At 56.1% G+C, this 18,008-nt stretch overlaps 1 protein-coding gene across 1 annotated transcript in view; it reads right to left on the bottom strand.

Moving 5' to 3' along the window:
- Positions 1-18,008, bottom strand: part of LOC138804541 (maestro heat-like repeat-containing protein family member 1) — a 53,548-nt gene that overhangs the window by 22,677 nt on the left and 12,863 nt on the right. Inside the window, exons 2-20 of the mRNA XM_069988879.1 lie at positions 13,999-14,131; positions 13,680-13,802; positions 12,708-12,870; positions 11,797-11,889; positions 11,412-11,566; positions 10,993-11,133; positions 9,591-9,689; positions 8,474-8,552; positions 7,737-7,847; positions 6,314-6,387; positions 5,932-6,036; positions 5,630-5,746; positions 5,423-5,467; positions 4,651-4,795; positions 4,111-4,154; positions 2,279-2,438; positions 1,908-1,960; positions 1,591-1,698; positions 680-796 (exon numbers count right to left, since the gene is read on the bottom strand). Of these exons, the coding sequence (XP_069844980.1) occupies positions 680-796; positions 1,591-1,698; positions 1,908-1,960; positions 2,279-2,438; positions 4,111-4,154; positions 4,651-4,795; positions 5,423-5,467; positions 5,630-5,746; positions 5,932-6,036; positions 6,314-6,387; positions 7,737-7,847; positions 8,474-8,552; positions 9,591-9,689; positions 10,993-11,133; positions 11,412-11,566; positions 11,797-11,889; positions 12,708-12,870; positions 13,680-13,802; positions 13,999-14,097 (2,031 nt within the window). The 5' untranslated portion in view covers positions 14,098-14,131. The remainder of the gene's footprint in view (positions 1-679; positions 797-1,590; positions 1,699-1,907; positions 1,961-2,278; positions 2,439-4,110; positions 4,155-4,650; positions 4,796-5,422; positions 5,468-5,629; positions 5,747-5,931; positions 6,037-6,313; positions 6,388-7,736; positions 7,848-8,473; positions 8,553-9,590; positions 9,690-10,992; positions 11,134-11,411; positions 11,567-11,796; positions 11,890-12,707; positions 12,871-13,679; positions 13,803-13,998; positions 14,132-18,008) is intronic.

Raw genomic sequence — 18,008 nt, 5'->3', positions numbered from 1 at the left:
CATTGGGGGTGTGGCCCAAGACAGGGGTGTGGCTTAACCAGTTGGGGCGTGGTCTAAGGGGCAGGGGCGTGGCTAGGTGGTGGGGGGAGGCTCTAGGGGTAGGGGCTGGGCTCCAGTGGTAGAGCAAGTGCTTAGCAAACAACAGGCCCTAAGTTAAAGTCCAGGCATTGAGCAGGCACCAGAGGCTCGAGCCTGGCATCCTAGCTATTCAGGAGGCTGAGATCTGAGGACTGCAGTTCAAAGCCAGCCCCGGCAGGAAAATCTGGGAGGCTTGTAATCTTCATCTAAGCACCAAAAAGCCAGATGTGGAGCTGTGGCTCAAGAGCTGTAGCCTTGAGCAGGAAAGCTCAGGGACAGCAGCCCCAGGCCCCGGGTTCAAGCCTCAGTACTGGAACAAACAACAAAAAAGGGGGGGGGAAGAAAAATGATAGTATGTATACAGAGAGAGCACACAGGAAAATGTTAAGATTGGGGAAGTCTCTGGGAAGGGCACACAACACTTCCTTGGGCTGTCTGCTTTCGGTGTGTGTGTGTGTGTGTGTGTGTGTGTGTGTGTGTGTGTGTGTGTGTGTGTGTGTGTGTGTGTGTGTGTGTGTGTGTGTGTGTGTGTGTGTGTGTGTGTGTGTGTCTCTTCTACAAGCATCCGATTGTGTCAAGACACAAAGCTCTTCATCCTCACCTCCCTCTCCAGCAGCTCCTTGTGGGAAGTCTTCAGAATCGACCACAGAATCTTCTTCACCAGCTGGGGGTTGTTGGTGGTGCTCACGGTGTAGCCAAGGAATCTGTACAGGAAAGCCTAGGTGGTGGGAAGGAAGGAAGGTCAAAGCCAAGGTCAGGCAGGTTTAGCGGGAGACCAGGGCAGCCAGCTGGGAGGATGGCGGCCCATTCAGAGACTACAGGGGTCAATCACGGCTTGCCTCTCCCTCGGGTGGAGTGGGGTCTGGCCTCTGTTAGGAGGAGGGCTAAAGGCGGGAGAAATAAGGCTCCCAGCTCCATACACCTTCCACTTCCAGATGGGGTCCAGGACCTGTTCCTTCCCTTGCCATCTTTAAATCTGCATGATATAGAAGGCAAGCTCTCCGGCTGGAGCTAAGCACTCATGATGGCTCCCGCCTGTCATCCCAGCTACTCGGGAGGGAGGCTGAGATCTGAGGATCACGGTTTGAAGCCAGCCTGGGCAGGAAAGTCTGCGAGACTCTTATCTTCAATGAACCACCAGAAAAAAACCAGAAGGGGAGCTGTGGCTCAAAGTGGCAGAGAGCTAGCTCGAGCGAAAACACTCAGGGAACAGTTCAAGCCCCAGAACTGACACACACACACACACACACACACACACACACACACACACACACACACACACACACACACACACACACACACACACACACACACACACACACACACACACACCTAGGAACTCCAGCAAAGAGGACAGTCAGCAGAGGGCTCAGAGCGCTAAGATGAGCTGCTGCAAGGCTTCAGCGGCTGCCTGCCTGCCTGAGCCCGTCCTTCCTCTGCTGACCCCCCACTTCCTCCACCTTCTAATGAGACGTTTCCCACCCCCAGCCCCAGCCACCTGCACAGACGCACCTTCTCCTCATCATTGTCTCTGAGGCAAGTTATCCTGTTCAGGACGTCCATGGTGAGCTGCTCCATCCAGCCATCATCGCTGATGGCCACCAGCGATTGACTGGAAAACTGAGGAAAAAAGAAGGGAGAAGGAATCCACTATGCAGGGGAGGGGGAGGGGGAGGGAGGGGCTGTGTGGGGAGGGGGGCTCCCAGCCCCGTGGAAATGGGGTAGCAAAGAAGTGAGAGACAGGGGCAAGTGGGGCGCGGACGCGGGAGGGGCGGTGCTGACGGAGCCTCACAGGAGACAGGACGGGGCTGGCGGAAGGGGGCCCGCACCTGCAGCAGCCTCTGCTCCCAGGTCCCCTGATTCAGGCTCCCCTCGTCGCAATCTGCAAATGACGACGAGTGTCGATGGAAACTTCCGGGCCGCAGGAAACCGAACCCTAACTCTAACCCTAGCCCTCCCCCGTGCCACCACCAAGAGATGATGAGCACCCCGCGTCACCCCAAGGACTGGGACCTGGGCTGTGTGGGGCCCCCGCCCTCATCCACGCCTCCACGGAGAGGACCCCGCCACCCGCCACCTGGGAAGATCGGGAGGCTGCGCGCGCCCTCCTCACCTCCTGCCCCTCAGGACCCCATCTCTCTTGCCCTCCCCCCATTCCCCTCCTCCCCGCCCCCCTACCCCCACCACACCTCGCCCTCACCATCCAGGGTCTGCAGCATCTCTGGGATCACCTTCTTCCACAGCTGGCCGATGCAGGAGTTGATAACAGGGTGCAGGGAGGTGATGGGGTGCAGGGCAGATAAGAGCTTCAGGGACCGCACCCCAAACTCCTTCTGCCTGTAGGGCCTCAGAGCAAACAGCTGAGGAAGGAGAGAAGGAAGGCAAGGGGGAAGGAGGGAAGGGACGGAGGGGGAAGATTAGGAGACACTTCCGGGATGAGGAGGCGACACTGGGTCCTCCTCCTGGTGCAGCTCTTGAACAGAACCCCCGAAACGTCCTCCATCACAGCTGCCCGCGACATGCCTTCCCCGCCCCCCCCCCCCCCGGGCCAGTGAGGCCAGTGAGGCCCCGCCCCCCGCCAGTGAGGCCAGTGAGGCTCCGCCCCCCCGGCCAGTGAGGCCAGTGAGGCCCCGCCCCCCCAGGGCCAGTGAGGCCCCGCCCCCCGGCCAGTGAGGCCAGTGAGGCCCCGCCCCCCGGCCAGTGAGGCCAGTGAGGCCCCGCCCCCCGGCCAGTGAGGCCAGTGAGGCCCCGCCCCCCGGCCAGTGAGGCCAGTGAGGCCCCGCCCCCCGGCCAGTGAGGCCAGTGAGGCCCCGCCCCCCCCCGGGGCCAGTGAGGCCAGTGAGGCCCCTGCTCTCTGAAGACCCCGCCGAGCCTTTGCCCTGCAGGGCTATGGTGGTCCCATCGGGTCCACGGTGTGCGCCTCATCCACACCAGAAACACCCAAAGCAGGGCTGCACCGGTCCCGACACAGCGGTGGACAGAGACAGAAGCAGAGCATGCTGGACTAACGAGGCCCACGTGGCACTGGCTCCTTATCCAAGGTCAACGGAGAGAGGCTCTCCACAGGGCCAGACAGGAGGCAGGCCGGGCCTCCCCCCCCCCCAGGCTCCCGCCCTACCACTCAGTTTCCTCCTCCATGCTTTTGGCTTCTTGATTCTTGGCATTACAGGGATATCCAACTGTTTGTGGAATGATAGGTGTATGCACAAGTGAGGGATAGTTGGGATAGGTGAGTGGATGGATGGGTGGATGGGTGGATGGATGGATGGATGGATGGATGGATGGATGGATGGATGGATGGATGGGTGGATGGATGGATGGTGGGTGGATGGATGAGTGGATGGATGGATGGGTGGATGGATGGATGGATGGGTGGATGGATGGGTGGATGGATGGATGGGTGGATGGATGGATGGATGGATGGGTGGATGGATGGATGGATGGATGGATGGATGGGTGGATGGATGGATGGATGGATGGATGGGTGGATGGATGGATGGGTGGGTGGGTGGGTGGATGGATGGATGGATGGATGGGTGGATGGATGGAGGGAGGAAAGGGAGGGAGAGGGATGAATGGGTGGGTAGTTGAATGGATGCATGAGTGGGTAGATGGATGGATGGATGAATGGGGGGATGGACAGATGGGTAGATGGATGGGTGGGGGTGGGTGGGTGGATGGATGGAAGGACAGATGTTAATTGGATGGGTGGGTGGGTGGAGGGATGGATGGATGGATGGGGGGGGTGGATGGATAGAAGGACAGATGGTAATTGGATGGGTGGGTGGGTGAATGGATGGATGGATGGATGGGTGGGTGGATGGATGGGTGGGTAGGTAGGTGGGTAGATGGATGGATGGATGGATGGATGGGTAGATGGGTGGGTGGGTGGAGGGATGGATGGATGGATGAGTAGGTGGGTGGATGGGTGGTTGGATGGGGGGATGGATGGATGGGTGGATGGGTGGGTGGGTGGATGGATACATGGGTGGGCAGATAGGTGGACGGGCAGACAGATGCAGTATCACTTACCACGAGTTGGGTGAGGAGTGTCTGTGGGGAGATGATCAGGGCGGCTGGGTGAAAGGGGACAAGGAGGGAACAGAGTCAGCTCGCCTTCAGCTCTCCTTCACTACCCCAGACAAGAGGAAAAGGCAAGGCAGAAAGAGAGCAACTGTGTGCATGCTGGGGGCCGGGGGCTTGAAAAGACAAACCCCAAGTCACATGCTGAGTGGACCCCTGGTCCTGGGCCCATGGAGGCCAGGGATGGAGGCAGGGCAGCGTGAAGAGCGAGGGGTCAGAACATGTCTGTAATAACCCACGCCCGGCGCCACTGTTTTCAATGAGAACCAGGCCCATGGCAGTGTGTCTGTAATCCCAGCAGTGGAGAGCTAGGGCAGGCGGGGCCTGAGTTCCAGGCCTCAGGCGTCGGCACCCAGGGCCATAGCTGGCACCTGACTACCCCCATGCCACAGCGGGAACCCTCCCTTCCACACCCCTGCAGGGCCTCGGCGGGCGGGGGGGGGCCTCTCAGCTGCCCCTGGCCCAGACACACCCCTTCCTGGCACTCACGGCTGCGGTGGAACTTGCTGAGGTAGGGGAAGTGGCCCAGGGCCGAAGACTGCAGGGCGATCTCGGTGGCCGCCTTACTCAGGATCAGGAAGGCCTTGAAGTTGGTGGGGTGACACACGAAGGTGACCAGTTTGGGCAAGGGCAGCTGGCAGGGGACGTGGGGGGGCTTCAGTGACAAGGCCTCATGGGTCCCCGGCCCAGTTCTCCAATCCCGAGACCTGGTGTTCCTTTAAAGCCTCATCAACCTAGCCTCCTCCCATTCGCTCTTATCCCCCCCCCACTCTCCCCTCCTCCTGTCCTCTCTCCCACTCTCTCTCTCTCCTGCTCTTTCTCTTTTTCTCCCTCTCTCCCTCCCTCACCCCAGATTAATAAAACACAAGCCACGATCCTCCTCCGTGAACTTATACTAAGGAGGACTCCGTTGGGCGGGCGGCCTCTTCCCTCTGGGCAGCCCGTGGATCCTTCCAGACTCCTGGGAAGGTCGTGGCGATCCCCGACCCACAGCCCACGTCTGCTCCCCGCCCCGTCCCCCCACCCCGCCTTCATTCCAGGGACCCAGAGCAGCCCAGAGGACCACTTGCTCTTGGTTTACAGCTGGGAGCTGGCTCAGGCCCGCAGACCCCTCGCCCAGCGAGCTCCTCCCCTTCCCGGGAGCCCCTCTACGGGCCCAGCCAGAGGAGGGAGTGTGGGAGGGACAGGAGAAGACAGAGGGGAGGGGCGTGAGACACAAGGCGGAGACCGGAGCCCCCCACTTTGGCCCTAGCTGCAATACCATCTTCAGGATTCTCAAGCACAATAGCTGCATGGCCTCTTCATGCTGTGGGGGAGAGAGGAGGGGAAATGAAACCGCTGCCCTGCACCCCCGTGAACCTCCCCCCCAGCCAGGCCAGCTAGCCGAGTCTGACTCCAGCCTTCCCCTAAGCTCTCCCGGGTCAAGTGGGTGGATTCTGAGGCCCCGCCCCCGCCCCGGACCACTCACAGAGAAGTCCCACTGGCTGAGCTTGATGATGTAGGAGATGATGACATGGCCCTGGGGTAGGCGCAGGTAGCCATACTCGGCCAGAATCTCCAGGAAGCCAAGCAGGGCCATCCGCACCTGTCACCCGTACAGCAGGTCAGGGGACAGGGACAGGGACGGGGGGGGGGGGGCGTAGGGAGGGGTCCTCCTGTCCTAGGTGAGGACACAGGACCGAGCAGAACCTCGGCCCTCCCCACTCCAAGGTTCAGCGAGCCGTCTGTGGGACCTGCTAACAAGAGGCCGGGCAGGTACCACTGCCTGACCTGCAAGTTCCACCCCGGAGCAGCTCCCTCCATCCTCCCGGGGGGCTCGGAGAGATCAAAATGGCAGGAATCGCCATGGAGGGAATCGCTGAGCTGCAGAGATGCCTGCAGAATTGGGGGGAGGGGGAGAAGATTAGACCAGGAGCTCTAAGACCGAAACCCAAGGAACCAATCACCCAATCAATCCACACAACGAGGGGCCGAATGGGCACTTCTCAGAAGGAGGACGAGGGGCCGATAAATCCACCAACAAAGGAGTGGAAAGGACTCTGGGGTTCCATCTCGACGCAGGGCAGAATGGTGCCCCTGGCCTCTCTTCCCCATCCTGGCCCCTCCCCACCCCCCACGTCCATTCTCCACCTGGGTAACACCTCCCGCTCACCTGCCTGCACTCCTCCTGGATCACCACAATGACAGAGTTCATCACCTGGCTCCTGAGCAGCTCTGTCTGATTCACTAGGGAAAACAGGCAGGCAATTGGAGTGGGGTCCGTGCCCCCAGGGGAAGAATCCTGGACACAGACCTTGCTTCCTTGGACAGGGTCCTCCAGCCCGAGCTGGGGGGGGAGGGCATCTCTGCCAGGGCCCCTGCCCCTCCCCCAGAGCTGGCCACACAGAGCTCAGCCGCCCCGCACCTCTCCACCTCAGCTTCCACCTTGTCTCTGATGTGGCCTGACCTCTGTGCTTTCCATCTCCTTCTGGCCTTTCCACTTGGTCTCTCAGGTAACACAGCTAACCCAACCAACCAACCAAGCAGCCAATCAATCGATCGGTCCATCGATCCATTGATCTCTCTCTCTCTCTCTCTCTCTCTCTCTCTCTGTATCCTGGCCAGTGTGCTAATAAGCACACAGCATAAGCTTAACACAAGCACTTGAGAGAGAGCACACTTAGAATCATAGGCAAACCACAGAGCCACAGAACGCACGACCTCTTGCTTGCTTGGCTGGCGCTCCACCACTTGGTCCGTGCATCCAACAGTGCGTGTGTGTGTGTGTGTGTGTGTGTGTGTGTGTGTGTGTGTGTGTGTGCCTCTGTGTGTGTTGGGGATTGAATTCAGGGCCTCACACCTCACACTCTTGGCTTTTTTCACTCAAGCCTCTACCATTTGAGCCGCACCTCTACTCTGGCTTTTTTTTTTTTGGCTAATTGTGGGGCTTCATTGAACTCTGGGCCTAGGTGCTATCTCTGAACTTCTTTTATTCAAGGCAAGCGCTCTACCACTTAAGCCTCACTGCCACTTCTGGCTTTTTGGTGATTCATTGGAGATCAGAGTCTTACCAACTTTCCTGCCTGGGCTGGCTTTGAACCAGGATCCTCAGATCTCAGCCTCCTGAGTAGCTAGGATGACAGGCGTGAGCCACCGGCACCCGGCTCAGCTGGTTATTTTTGAGATAGGGTCTATTATAAGCTTTTCTGCCCAGGCTAGCTTTGAACTGCAACCCTCCAATCTGAGCCTCCGAGCAGCTAGGATTACAGGCACGAGCCCCACAGACTCCTGGGAGCTGTTTTTGGGGGGTCCGGTCGTGGGGCCTGAACTCTGGGCCTGGGCGCTGTCCCTCAGCTCTTCAGCTCAAGGCTAGTGCTCTACCACTTGAGCCACAGCGCCACTTCTGGCTTTTTTCTTTTTGCTTATGTGGTGCTGAGGAATTGAACCCAGGGCCTCAGGCATGCAAGGCAAGCGCTCTACCACTGAGCCACCTTCCCAGCCCCCTGGCTGTAACTGTTTTTAACTGCTCTGCTGGACCGTCTCACAGGGGAAGAAAACGGAGGGAAAATGAGGTCCCAGGCCCCGTTCCTGCTCACCTTCTCGAAACACCTTTTGGAAGACCTGAAGGGCACACAGGATCTCGGCCAGGTCTCTGGACGCCAAGGTCTTCAGTAGTAGACTCACCACCTGCTCGCTGTACAGCTTGGCTGGCCAAAGCGTGTGAACACAAAGGTCTGTGTAAACCAGGCGCTGGTGGCTCATGCCCTTCCTCCCAGCTACTCGGGAGACTGAGACCTTAAGACCATGGTTCAAAGCCAGCCCAGGCAGAAAAGTCCATGAGACTCTGATCTCCAATGAACCACCAGAAAACCAAAGGGGCCTTGTGGCTCAAGTGGTAGAGCACCAGCCTTGAGCAAAACAGCTCAGGGATGGTGTCCAGGCCCTGAGTTCAAGCCCCACAACGGACAAAAACAAAACAAAAACAACAACAACAAAGGAATGGCAGGTGACAAGTAGGAATGAATTATGTCACAGAAAGACACTGACACCCCGGGAGATAGAAATGGGGGTGTTGTCCACTGTGGAGGACAAGCATTCACAAGACACACATGCTCTCCCTGAGCCAGGCCCTGTCCCCCACCCCCACCCAAAGGTCAGGAAGACCACCAGTACCATCAGTGCTGGAATCACCTTGTCCCAGACCTGAGCTGGGGATCCCCGGGGAAGAAGGAAGGAGACGCTCAAATACATGTACACACACATTCATACACACACATACACACACGCATGCATGTATACACACACACACAGGCCAGGGTGGCTGTGGACTCACTCAGGTTGTAGAATCCCCTCATAGCAAGGCTGTGGTTCTCCACGGAAAGAGAATCCTTGCTGAGAACCTTTAAACTCACCTGGGGGGTTAACACCAAGTCCATCAGAGCTGAGAAGAACCATACCCCAGGGTATGGGTGGGGAAACTGAGGCACGAGGCCAGGAAAAGGGTACAGTGGTTGGCCAAAGGGGTGAGAAGAACAGAGAACCCAAGAATCACTGTTTCTGGACATCGAGAGAGGAAGACAAGGGACAACAAAGTAATTATAGAAAAGAGGTGCCCTGGGCTGGGAAGGTGGCTCAGTGGTAGAGCGCTCGCCTAGCATGCATGAAGCCCTGAGTTCAAGCCCCAGGACCACATATACAGAAAAAGCCAGAAGTGGCACTGTGGCTCAAGTGGTAGAGCACTAGCATTGAGCAAAAGCTCAAGGACAGCACCCAGGCCCTGAGTTCAAGCCCTAGGATAAAAAAAACAAAAGAGGTGACCTTTGCCAATGCCCTGCTGTCTTCCTTCCTGTTCAGAACTGTATCACAACATGGCCATTTGCCAAGGCATCATGAGCAGCCTGAACTCACCCCTCTTCCCCAGAGGTTAGGAGAAGCAGCAGGATGCCCTCCTCCTTCCCTCCCCTCTCTCCTCTCTCTGGTGCCAACACTAGGCTCAAACTTAGGGCCTGGGCATTGTTCTTTAGCTTCTTGCTCTAGGCTGGCACTCTACCACGTGAGCTACACCACAACTTCCGGCTTTTTGGGTGGCCAACTGGAGATTCGAATTGCATGGAACTTTCTGGCTGTGGCAGGTTCCGAACTGTGATCCTCGAATCTCAGCCTCCTGAGAGGCTAGGATGACAGCCGAACCACAGGTGCCTGGCTCAGGGTCTGTCTCTGCAGGAGTCACAGAGGACTTGTTTATTTGCTGGTGGAGACTTCTTCCTCTTACTCTACCTGCTCCGGGAAGCCTGGTGTGTGTGTGCACATATGTGTGTGTGTGTGTGTGTGTGTGCGCACACGCGTGTGCCTGTGCATGTGTGTGACTAGGCACCTCCCCGGGGAAGCCATCGCCCGCAGAGGAGAGACGCAGGGCCAGCCCAGGACACGCCAGGCCCACACACACGCACCAGCTTGAACAGCATGTTCGTGATATTTTCCACCTGGGACTCCAGGTTGATGCCACCATAGCCGCTTTGCACCAGGGCATCCAAGAGCTGGCAGAGGCACTGTGGAGTGAGAGCAGAGTCAGGGCCAGGCCACCCGAGCAAACACGCTGTCCTCACACCTGCTCCTCACAGCTGTGTCTGAGCATCATCAAGTTCAATGTCTAGCCCTTCCGTGCAGGAGCCGCAACGGTTCCCTTCTCCCCGCCCACTTGATTTCACTCCACCTTTATTCCACATGGATTTTTTTTTTAGGGCAGTTCAACATTTCAAAGAAGCCAAATAAATTGATCATGACCCAAAGCCAGATGCCAGGAGGCCAAGATCTAAGGATTAAGGTTCAAAAGCCAGCCTGGGCAGAAAAGTCCATGAGACTCTTATCTCCAATGAACCATCAAAAAGCTGGAAGTGACCCGGCAGCAGCGGCAGCAGCTCACACCTGTAATCCCAGCTACTCAGGAGGCTGAAATCTGCGGATGTGGCTAAAGTGATAGAGCGACAGCCTTGGTACGGCACCCAAGCCTCTGAGTTCAAGCCCCAGGGCACACAAAATCAATCTCTCTCTCCCTCTCTCTATCTCCTTCTTAGTTATTTCTCAGGTAGGATCTCAAGTAGGAAGGATTCATTTTGGCCCATGATTTCCTAGGTTTCAGTCCACATTTCACTGGCTCCATTGCTATGAGATATTTCTCAGGAATGCAAGGATGGTTTGACCCTATGGTGAAAGGGAGTATTATGGCAGCAGGAACATGTGGTAGAGCAAAGCACATCAGGTTATGGTAGCCAGGAAGCAGAGGGGTGCGGGGGAGACAGAGAGACAGAGAGACAGAGAAGGAGAGAGAAAAAGAGGAGAGACACAGAGACAGAGACAGAATGCGCACAGACAAGATACATTATTCAATAACTGCCCCCCAGGCAGGGCACCAGTGGCTCAAGCCTGTAATCCCAGCTACTCAGGAGGCTGAGATCTGAAGATTACAGTTCAAAGCCAGCCTGGGTAGGAAAGTCTGTGAGATTCTCTTATCTCCAAGTAATCACAGAAAAAGCTGGAAGTGGTGCTGTGGCTCAAGTGGGTAGAGCGCTAGCCTTGAGCATAAAGGAGCTCAGGGAGAGTGTCCAGGTCCAGAGTTTGAACCCTAAGGCCAGCTTCCTCCAAAAAAGAAGGAAGGAAGGAAAATGGAAGGAAGAAGGGAGGGTGGGTAGGAGGGAGGGAGGGAGGGAGGGAGGGAGGGAAGGAGGGAGGGAGGGAGGGAGGGCTGGTTTCTGACTGAATTTGGCCCATGGGCTGTTTCCTGCCACCCATGGCACTCATTACCCTGTGAGTGTGGCACCCCCTCCCACCCCACCCCCACCCCCCTGCAGTCACCTGGGAGATGTAGAAAGGCTCTAGGTGGACGGATACCAGGGCCATCAGCCTGCGCACCAGCCAGTTCACCTGGCTCCTGAGTTTGGAAGGTGATATGAGGAAGAAGAGGTGGCCCACTATCACCAGCGCTTGCTCAGTGACCTGTGCCCAAGGAGACAGGATGTGAGAGCCGGGGCTCCGGGGAGAAGGCCCGACAAGCCCTCCGTGGTGGCTGGGCCTCAGTCAGCCCCTACAGTCCTCGGTCAACAGTCCTTCGGCGCTGAGAGGCACCGAAGACTTCGGCTCAGTAATCCCGAGCGATGGCAGGAAGAACGGGCAAGTGTGTTCTGACTGTACCCCTTTTCTGGATAACGGGGAGAGCCACTCTCAGGGAGACAAGCCTCCATCCCTCAGCCATCACCCACCCGATCTCTCCTCACCTTCCCCCTGCTCTTGAGAGGCCAGCGGTTGAAGATGACTCGCAGGGTGAGGTAGGCTTTGATGTTCAGAGCTTCCAGGGAGATATCCATGGCTTCAGTGTCCTTGGGGCCCAGGTTCAGGTGCTTCTGGGCGTTGATGGCCAGCCCGCTGAGCACTGGGGACGGGGTGGGACGGGGAGTGGCCTGTCATCCTTCCCCGCCCTCCGCGTCGCCACGCAGACCCCCCCCAGCCCCGTGAAGGCCAGGGGCCCTACGTTGGGAAGCACTGATCCATTCACCCTCTCCCCGCGGCTTGCCTCCAAGCATCTGCTTGCACTCCGGCATCCCCAGCCCGGGGCGTCGGAGACGCTTCCCCCGGCTCCCCCTGGTCCCCGCGGAGCCTCACCCTGACACAGGGCCAGCCTGTCCTTCTCCTCCACTGCTATCCTCAGCAGAGGCAGCACGTGCTCCCACGTGACCCCGACGTAGGTGGCTGCTCCTAAGGGGAGAGGCAGGAAAGGCGCCCTCTGGCCAAGGGGTGCAGCGCCAGCCTTGAGGGACAAAGCTGAGGCCCAGTTCCTGGGCCCCAATTCAAGGGCTAGGGGCAGCCCACACATATAAACACACAAAAACGGGGAGCCTGGTGACTTGATTTTTTTCTTTTCTTTTTGGTGGTCGTGGGGCTTGAACTCAGGGCCTAGGAGCCATCGCTGAGCTTCTTTATGCTCAAGGCTGGCGCTCTGCCACTTGAGCCACAGCGCCACTTCTGGTTTTCTGGTGGTTCACTGGAGATCAGAGTCTCAGGGACTTTCCTCCCCTGGCTGGCCTCCAACCTTGATCCTCAGATCTCAGCCTCCTGAGATCGCTGGGATGACAGGCGGGAGCTTCCAGCGCCCAGCTTTGATTTTTCTTCATAATGGAGGAAGGTACGTAGATAAAGATAAAGGAGATAATTCTGGCCACAGAGCTACTGCTGGACACGGCCGTGGGTGGACGTGGGATGGCGATTCGAGCCCCACCCAGCTGCTATACTAGAACTTTCCCAGCCAATTCCAAGCTGCCGTTTCTTCCCCTCCCACTGCCCAAGGGGCTTTGGTTCTGCTTCTCACCCTTGTGGCTCCCGTCTGCTCCCCCTGTGCTCCCATGTTCTCTGCCTGCATCTTCCTTCTGGGCCCTTCCTCCTCCTGCGTTCCCATCAGCCCCTAGGGCCTGGTCTGTCCCTGTCCTCTCCTCTCCTCGGTCCACCCTCGCCTCCCACCCCGCCCTCCTGACACTGAGGCCCTCCCCCGTGCATGGGGGACGGACGGCCGCTCATACCCCGGCTGAGGTTGAGTTTTCCCACTGCCACCAGGAGGCTCCTGGGAGGCAGGCTGCGCAGACGCGGTTTGTTCAGGAGCTTGATGATGACCACGCCGGGGTAATGGGAGCCCAGGGCCATGAGGACCATGGTGCTGACCTCCTCCAGCTCCTCTTCCAGTTTCTGGAAAAGAGAAGGACGGGCTGTCCAGGCCAGGATCTCTGGAGAGTCGGCTTTGGTCAGCAGGTGGTTTCAGCAGCTCACTAGGGCATTGTAACCCCCGCCCCGTCCCAATCCACCCCCGGGGACGGAGGGGCGAGGAGGACAGGAAGGTCTTCCTGTACAAGGCTCTAGCCGCAGGGCGGGGGTCTAAGCAAAGCCTCAGAAGGAAGAACAGCTCATAGGTAGGGCGTCAGGGGAATGATACACACGTGTGTGACGGAGCCAGCCAGGGGCCGGGGCGCACGCCTGTCATCCCAGCCACTCAGGAGGCTGAGGTCTGAGGATGGCGGTTTGAAGTCAGCTTGGGAGGACCAATCTGAGAGACTCCCATCCCCAATTTAAGCCGCAAAAACAAAGCAAAAAAAAAAAAAAAAAACCCCAAAGTGGAGATGTGGCTCAAATGGGAGAGCACCAGCCCTGCACCAAAAAAACTCCAAGCATGAGCTCAAGGTCCTCAGTTCAAACCACAGTACACTGGCACCCAAGACAAAACCAAACCTGGGTTCCTTGGATTGGGAATGTGGCTCCGTGGTACAGTGCCAGCCTAGCTAGCCTTCAGCAAAAGAAGCTCAGAGACGGTGCCCAGGCCCTGAGTTCAAGCCCCAAGACCAGAAGAAGAAAGAGAGAGAGAGAGAGAGAGAGAGAGAGAGAGAGAGAGAGAAACTCCAGGGTTTAGATCTAGCACCCCTCTTTCCCCTTGACCCCCCCCAGCCTGGGGAGCCATCCCCCTCCCTCTCCCCCACCCCCAGCCCAGAGACGCAGATGCCCACCGTCATCCGCAGATAGTTGATGATGATATCCGTCAGCTTCCGGCACAGCCCGATGGACATCTTGTTGTTTGAGATCCTGACTGCCAGCAGCTTGAGGACCTCCAAGGCTTCTTCAGGTGACAGCTGTCGGAAGAGACAGACACTCAGGATGCACGCAAGGCTGAGAGGCGGAGGGGGGGCCGTGAGAAAGGAGGTGGCCAACGGGCACCCTGGGCCGGGGCTGGGGTGGCCCGGAAGTCCCTCCCCTTCTCCCAGCACAGCCCAGCCAGCTGGCCCAGGTGACCCTGTCCTGGCCAGGGTCTACCTGGAAGGTGCTCACCTGGCCTGACACCTGGAGAGCCTCCATGATGTACTCTATGCTCCTCCCCAAGATGTCCCAGTTGGAGCTGTTCACCTCGTGCTCCATAGCCACAGGCATCTCTGTTGGCCACAAGCCGCCTCCTCCCTCTTCCCTGCCAGGTTAAAAAAAAAAATGGGTGGGCTGGGAAGGTGGCTCAGTGGTAGAGCGCTCGCCTTGCATGCACGAAGCCCTGGGTTCCATTCCTCAGCACCACATAAGCAGAAAAAAAGCCAGAAGTGGCACTGTGGCTCAAGGGGTCAAGCGCCAGCCTTGAGCTGAAGAGCTAAGGGACAGCGCCCAGGCCCAGAGTTCAGGTCCCACGACTGACCAAATAATCTTTTTAAAAAAAGTGTTTACAAATCAGAAAGCCAGGCGCCGGTGGCTCCCGCCTGTCATCCCAGCTACTCAGGAGGCTGAGATCTGAGGATCAAAGTTCAAAGCCAGCCTGGACAGGAAAGTCCCTGAGAATCTTATCTCCAATGAACCACCAAAAAGCCAAAGTACTAGAGTACTATCCTTGAGCACAAAAACTCAGAGACAGAGTCTGGGCCCTGAGTTCAAGCCCTAGGACCAGCACACGCACGCACGCACGCACGCACGCACACACACACACACACACACACACACACACACACACACACAGAGTACAAGTTTTAGGTGAAGGAACTCTGCACCCGGCCCGCCCTCCCCAAGGCCCTGTCCCAGCCCATTCTCATGTCCAGACTCACTTCACTTCCTCGCCAAGCGCGCCTCTCTGTAGTCACCCATGCCAGTGGGCTGCAGCCATGCTAGACAGCACACAAGTCTCCCCAGGAGCACAAGTATCCCCAGGAGCAACGGGCAAGTGTGGAAGAACAATCCAGACTGTTTGTTGTAACAACCTCATCTAGAATGCCTAGGCCGGAACTCAGCCCGCCGCTCCTGTTCTAAGGAGCCTAGCAACAGAATGATGCGCGTCTCCTGCTAGAACCCAGCCTCATCCTAAATCTCCTGTGCAGCCTGTTGCACGGCACGAGGGCCACGCAGGAATATTTGTAGAGAGAATGAATGTGCAAAAGAATTACTGTCAAAAAACAACGGGGCTTGGGAAGGTGGCTCAGTGGTAGAATGCTCGCCTAGCATACACAAAGCTCTGGATTCGATTCCTCAGCACCACATACACAGAAAAAAGCCAGAAGTGGGCTGGGAAGGTGGCTCAGTGGTAGAGCGCTTGCCTTGCATGCATGAGGCCCAGGGTTCAATTCCCCAGCACCACATAAGCAAAAAGAAAAAAGCCGGAAGTGGTGCTGTGGCTCAAGTGGTAGAGCGCTAGCCTTGAGCTGAAGAGCTGAGGGACAGCGCCCAGGCCCTGAGTTCAAGCCCCACGACCGGACCCAAAAAGAAAAAAAAAAAAGCCGGAAGTGGCACTGTGGCACAAATGGTAGAATGCCAGCCTTGAGCAAAAAGAAGCTCAGGGATAGTGCCCAGGCCCTGAGTTCATGCCCCAGGACTGGCAACAAATAAAAAATAAAAATACTTTTAGCAAACTTCATTTAGGAAAATAAACCCAAAAAGCTTTAATCTTTCCTTCCTTCCTTCCTTCGTTCCTTTCTTTCTTTCTTTCTTTCTTTTCCTTTCTTTTTTTCTTTTTTTTCTTTCTCTTTCTCTCTTCCTCTCTCTCTCTTGCTTTCTTTCTTTTTTTGCCAGTCCTAGGACTTGAACTCAGGGCCTGGACACTGTCCCTGAGCCTCTCTGTGCTCAATGCTAGTGCTCTACCACTTGAGCCACAGATCCATTTGAGGTTTTTTTCTGAGTATTTTATTGGAGATAAATGATCCTCATATCTCAACCTCCTAACTAGTACTATAGGCGCGATCCACCAGCACCCAGCCTTCTCCAATTCTTACGGCATTCGTCTTGCATCTCACTTCTCAAAAATAATTTCCATTTTTCCAGTACCAGGACTTGAACTCGGGGCCTCCCCCTTGCTCAGCTTACTTGTTCAACTGGCCCTTTAGCACCTAAGCCACACCTCCAGCCTGGGTTTTTTGTTTTGTTTTGCTGGTTAATTACAGACAGAGTCTTTTTTTTGGGGGGGGGGGTCTGGTCGTGGGGCCTGAACTCTGGGCCTGGGTGCTGTCCCTCAGCTCTTCAGCTCAAGGCTAGCGCTCTACCACTTGAGCCACAGTGCCACTTCCGGCTTTTTTTCTTTTTGTTTATGTGCTGCTGAGGAATCGAACCCAGGGCCTCATGCAGGCAAGGCAAGCGCTCTACCACTGAGCCACCTTCCCAGCCCCCAGACAGAGTCTTATAGACTTTCCTACCTGGCTGGCTTTGAGCCATGTTCCTTGTATTTCAGTCTCCTGAGTAAGGAGTATTACAGGTATGAGCCACCAGTATCCTACAATACATGGATCAAGGACCAGGAACCTATGGGCAGGAAGTAGGACCCTATCTCAGAAATAACACACACACACACACACACACACACACACACACACACACAACTAGAGGTATTGCTCAAGCGTTAGAGGGCCACACAAGCAAATAAGCCAAGTGAGCTTGAGGTCTTGAGTTCAAAGTCCAGTGTCAGTAATATTAGAAAAAAAGGAAGAAAATAGATTGGATTTGGCTCCTAGTATCACATGCTAGAATTTTGAATCCTGCAGGAGATTTTCTCTAATGCAGATTCCACATTTGGGGGGCAGAAATGCAGAACGAGCGCCACAGCTCCCCCTAGAGTCCAGAGTCGTAAACTGCTCCGCCCTGCTTCTAAGCTACCCAGGAAAGCTTGCTTGAAATAAGGCATCTACAAAACCCAGCCATATCATCATGGCTGGAGGCGTTAACTCAAGAGGTAGAGCACGTGCCAGGCAAGCATGAGGTCTCGAGTTTAAACCACCAAAAAAACCCCAAAAAACAAAAAAAACCCACAAAACCCCCAGCCACATACCAAGTGGTTGTAAACCTAGCTACTCAGGAGGCCTAGAGGGGCTGGGGAGGTGGCTCAGTGGTAGAGTGTTTGCCTGGCGTGCATGAAGCCCTGGGTTCGATTCCTCAGTACCATATACACAGATAAAGCTGGAAGTGGTGCTGTGGCTCTAGTGGTAGAGTGCCCACCTTGAGCAAAAGAAGCTCAGGGACAGCGCCCAGGCCCAGAGTTCAGGCCCCACAACCAGACCCCCCCCCCCCGCAAAAAAATCACAGTGCCACTAAAAAGAAAGAAAAAAAGAAAGCCATCAAGTGCACAAGAAAACACAGAACAGATTAGTGTAAATGTCAAAGGCACTCTTATCAGTAATAAAGAAGTTTCCACAAACTTCTAATAAAAGACAATACATTTTTTTCTAAATAGGCCAAAGACTTAAACACAAGAGCCTTCCAGGAAACAGCCCCAGCATCATTAGCTATCAAGGAGATGCATTGCTTGCATTACCCTAGATGTGCTCAAATTAAAAGCACTGACTGTGTTTGGGCAAAAATGTGGAGTAACTGGAACATCCTTACTGTATACCGTGACTTTGGGAAGTTGGCAGAATATTCCAGAGAAAACCGGTGACCAAGTATGGTCCCTCACACCTGTAATCCCAGCAACTCAGGAGGTAGGAGGCAGGAGGATCTGAAGTTTGTCAGAGCAGTCTGGGTTAGATAGTAAGACTCAGAAGAAAAAAATATATAAATTAAAAAAGTAAACCAGTTGGGAGCCAGTGGCTGATGCCTGACACTCTAGCTACTGAGGAGGTAGAGATCTGAGGATCACAGTTCAAAGCCAGCTGAGGCAGGAAAGCCGGAGAGACTCTTATCTTCAATGAACCACCGGAAAACCCGAAGCGGCACTCTAAGTGGTAGAGCGCTCGCCTTGAACAAAAGAGCTCAGGGACAGCGCCCAGGCCCTGAGTTCAAGCCTCATGACCAACAACAAGCAAGGCTAAAGGATACTGCCTTGGCCCTGAGTTCAAGCACCAGGTTCAGTACACACACACATACATACACACACACACAGGATGCTT

Source organism: Dipodomys merriami, unplaced genomic scaffold (genome assembly GCF_024711535.1).
Source record: "Dipodomys merriami isolate MVZ:Mamm:240054 unplaced genomic scaffold, mDipMer1.0.p SCAF_368, whole genome shotgun sequence".
In the NCBI taxonomy this organism is placed as follows: Eukaryota; Metazoa; Chordata; class Mammalia; order Rodentia; family Heteromyidae; genus Dipodomys; species Dipodomys merriami.
This window is presented reverse-complemented; position numbering and strand designations above follow the sequence as displayed.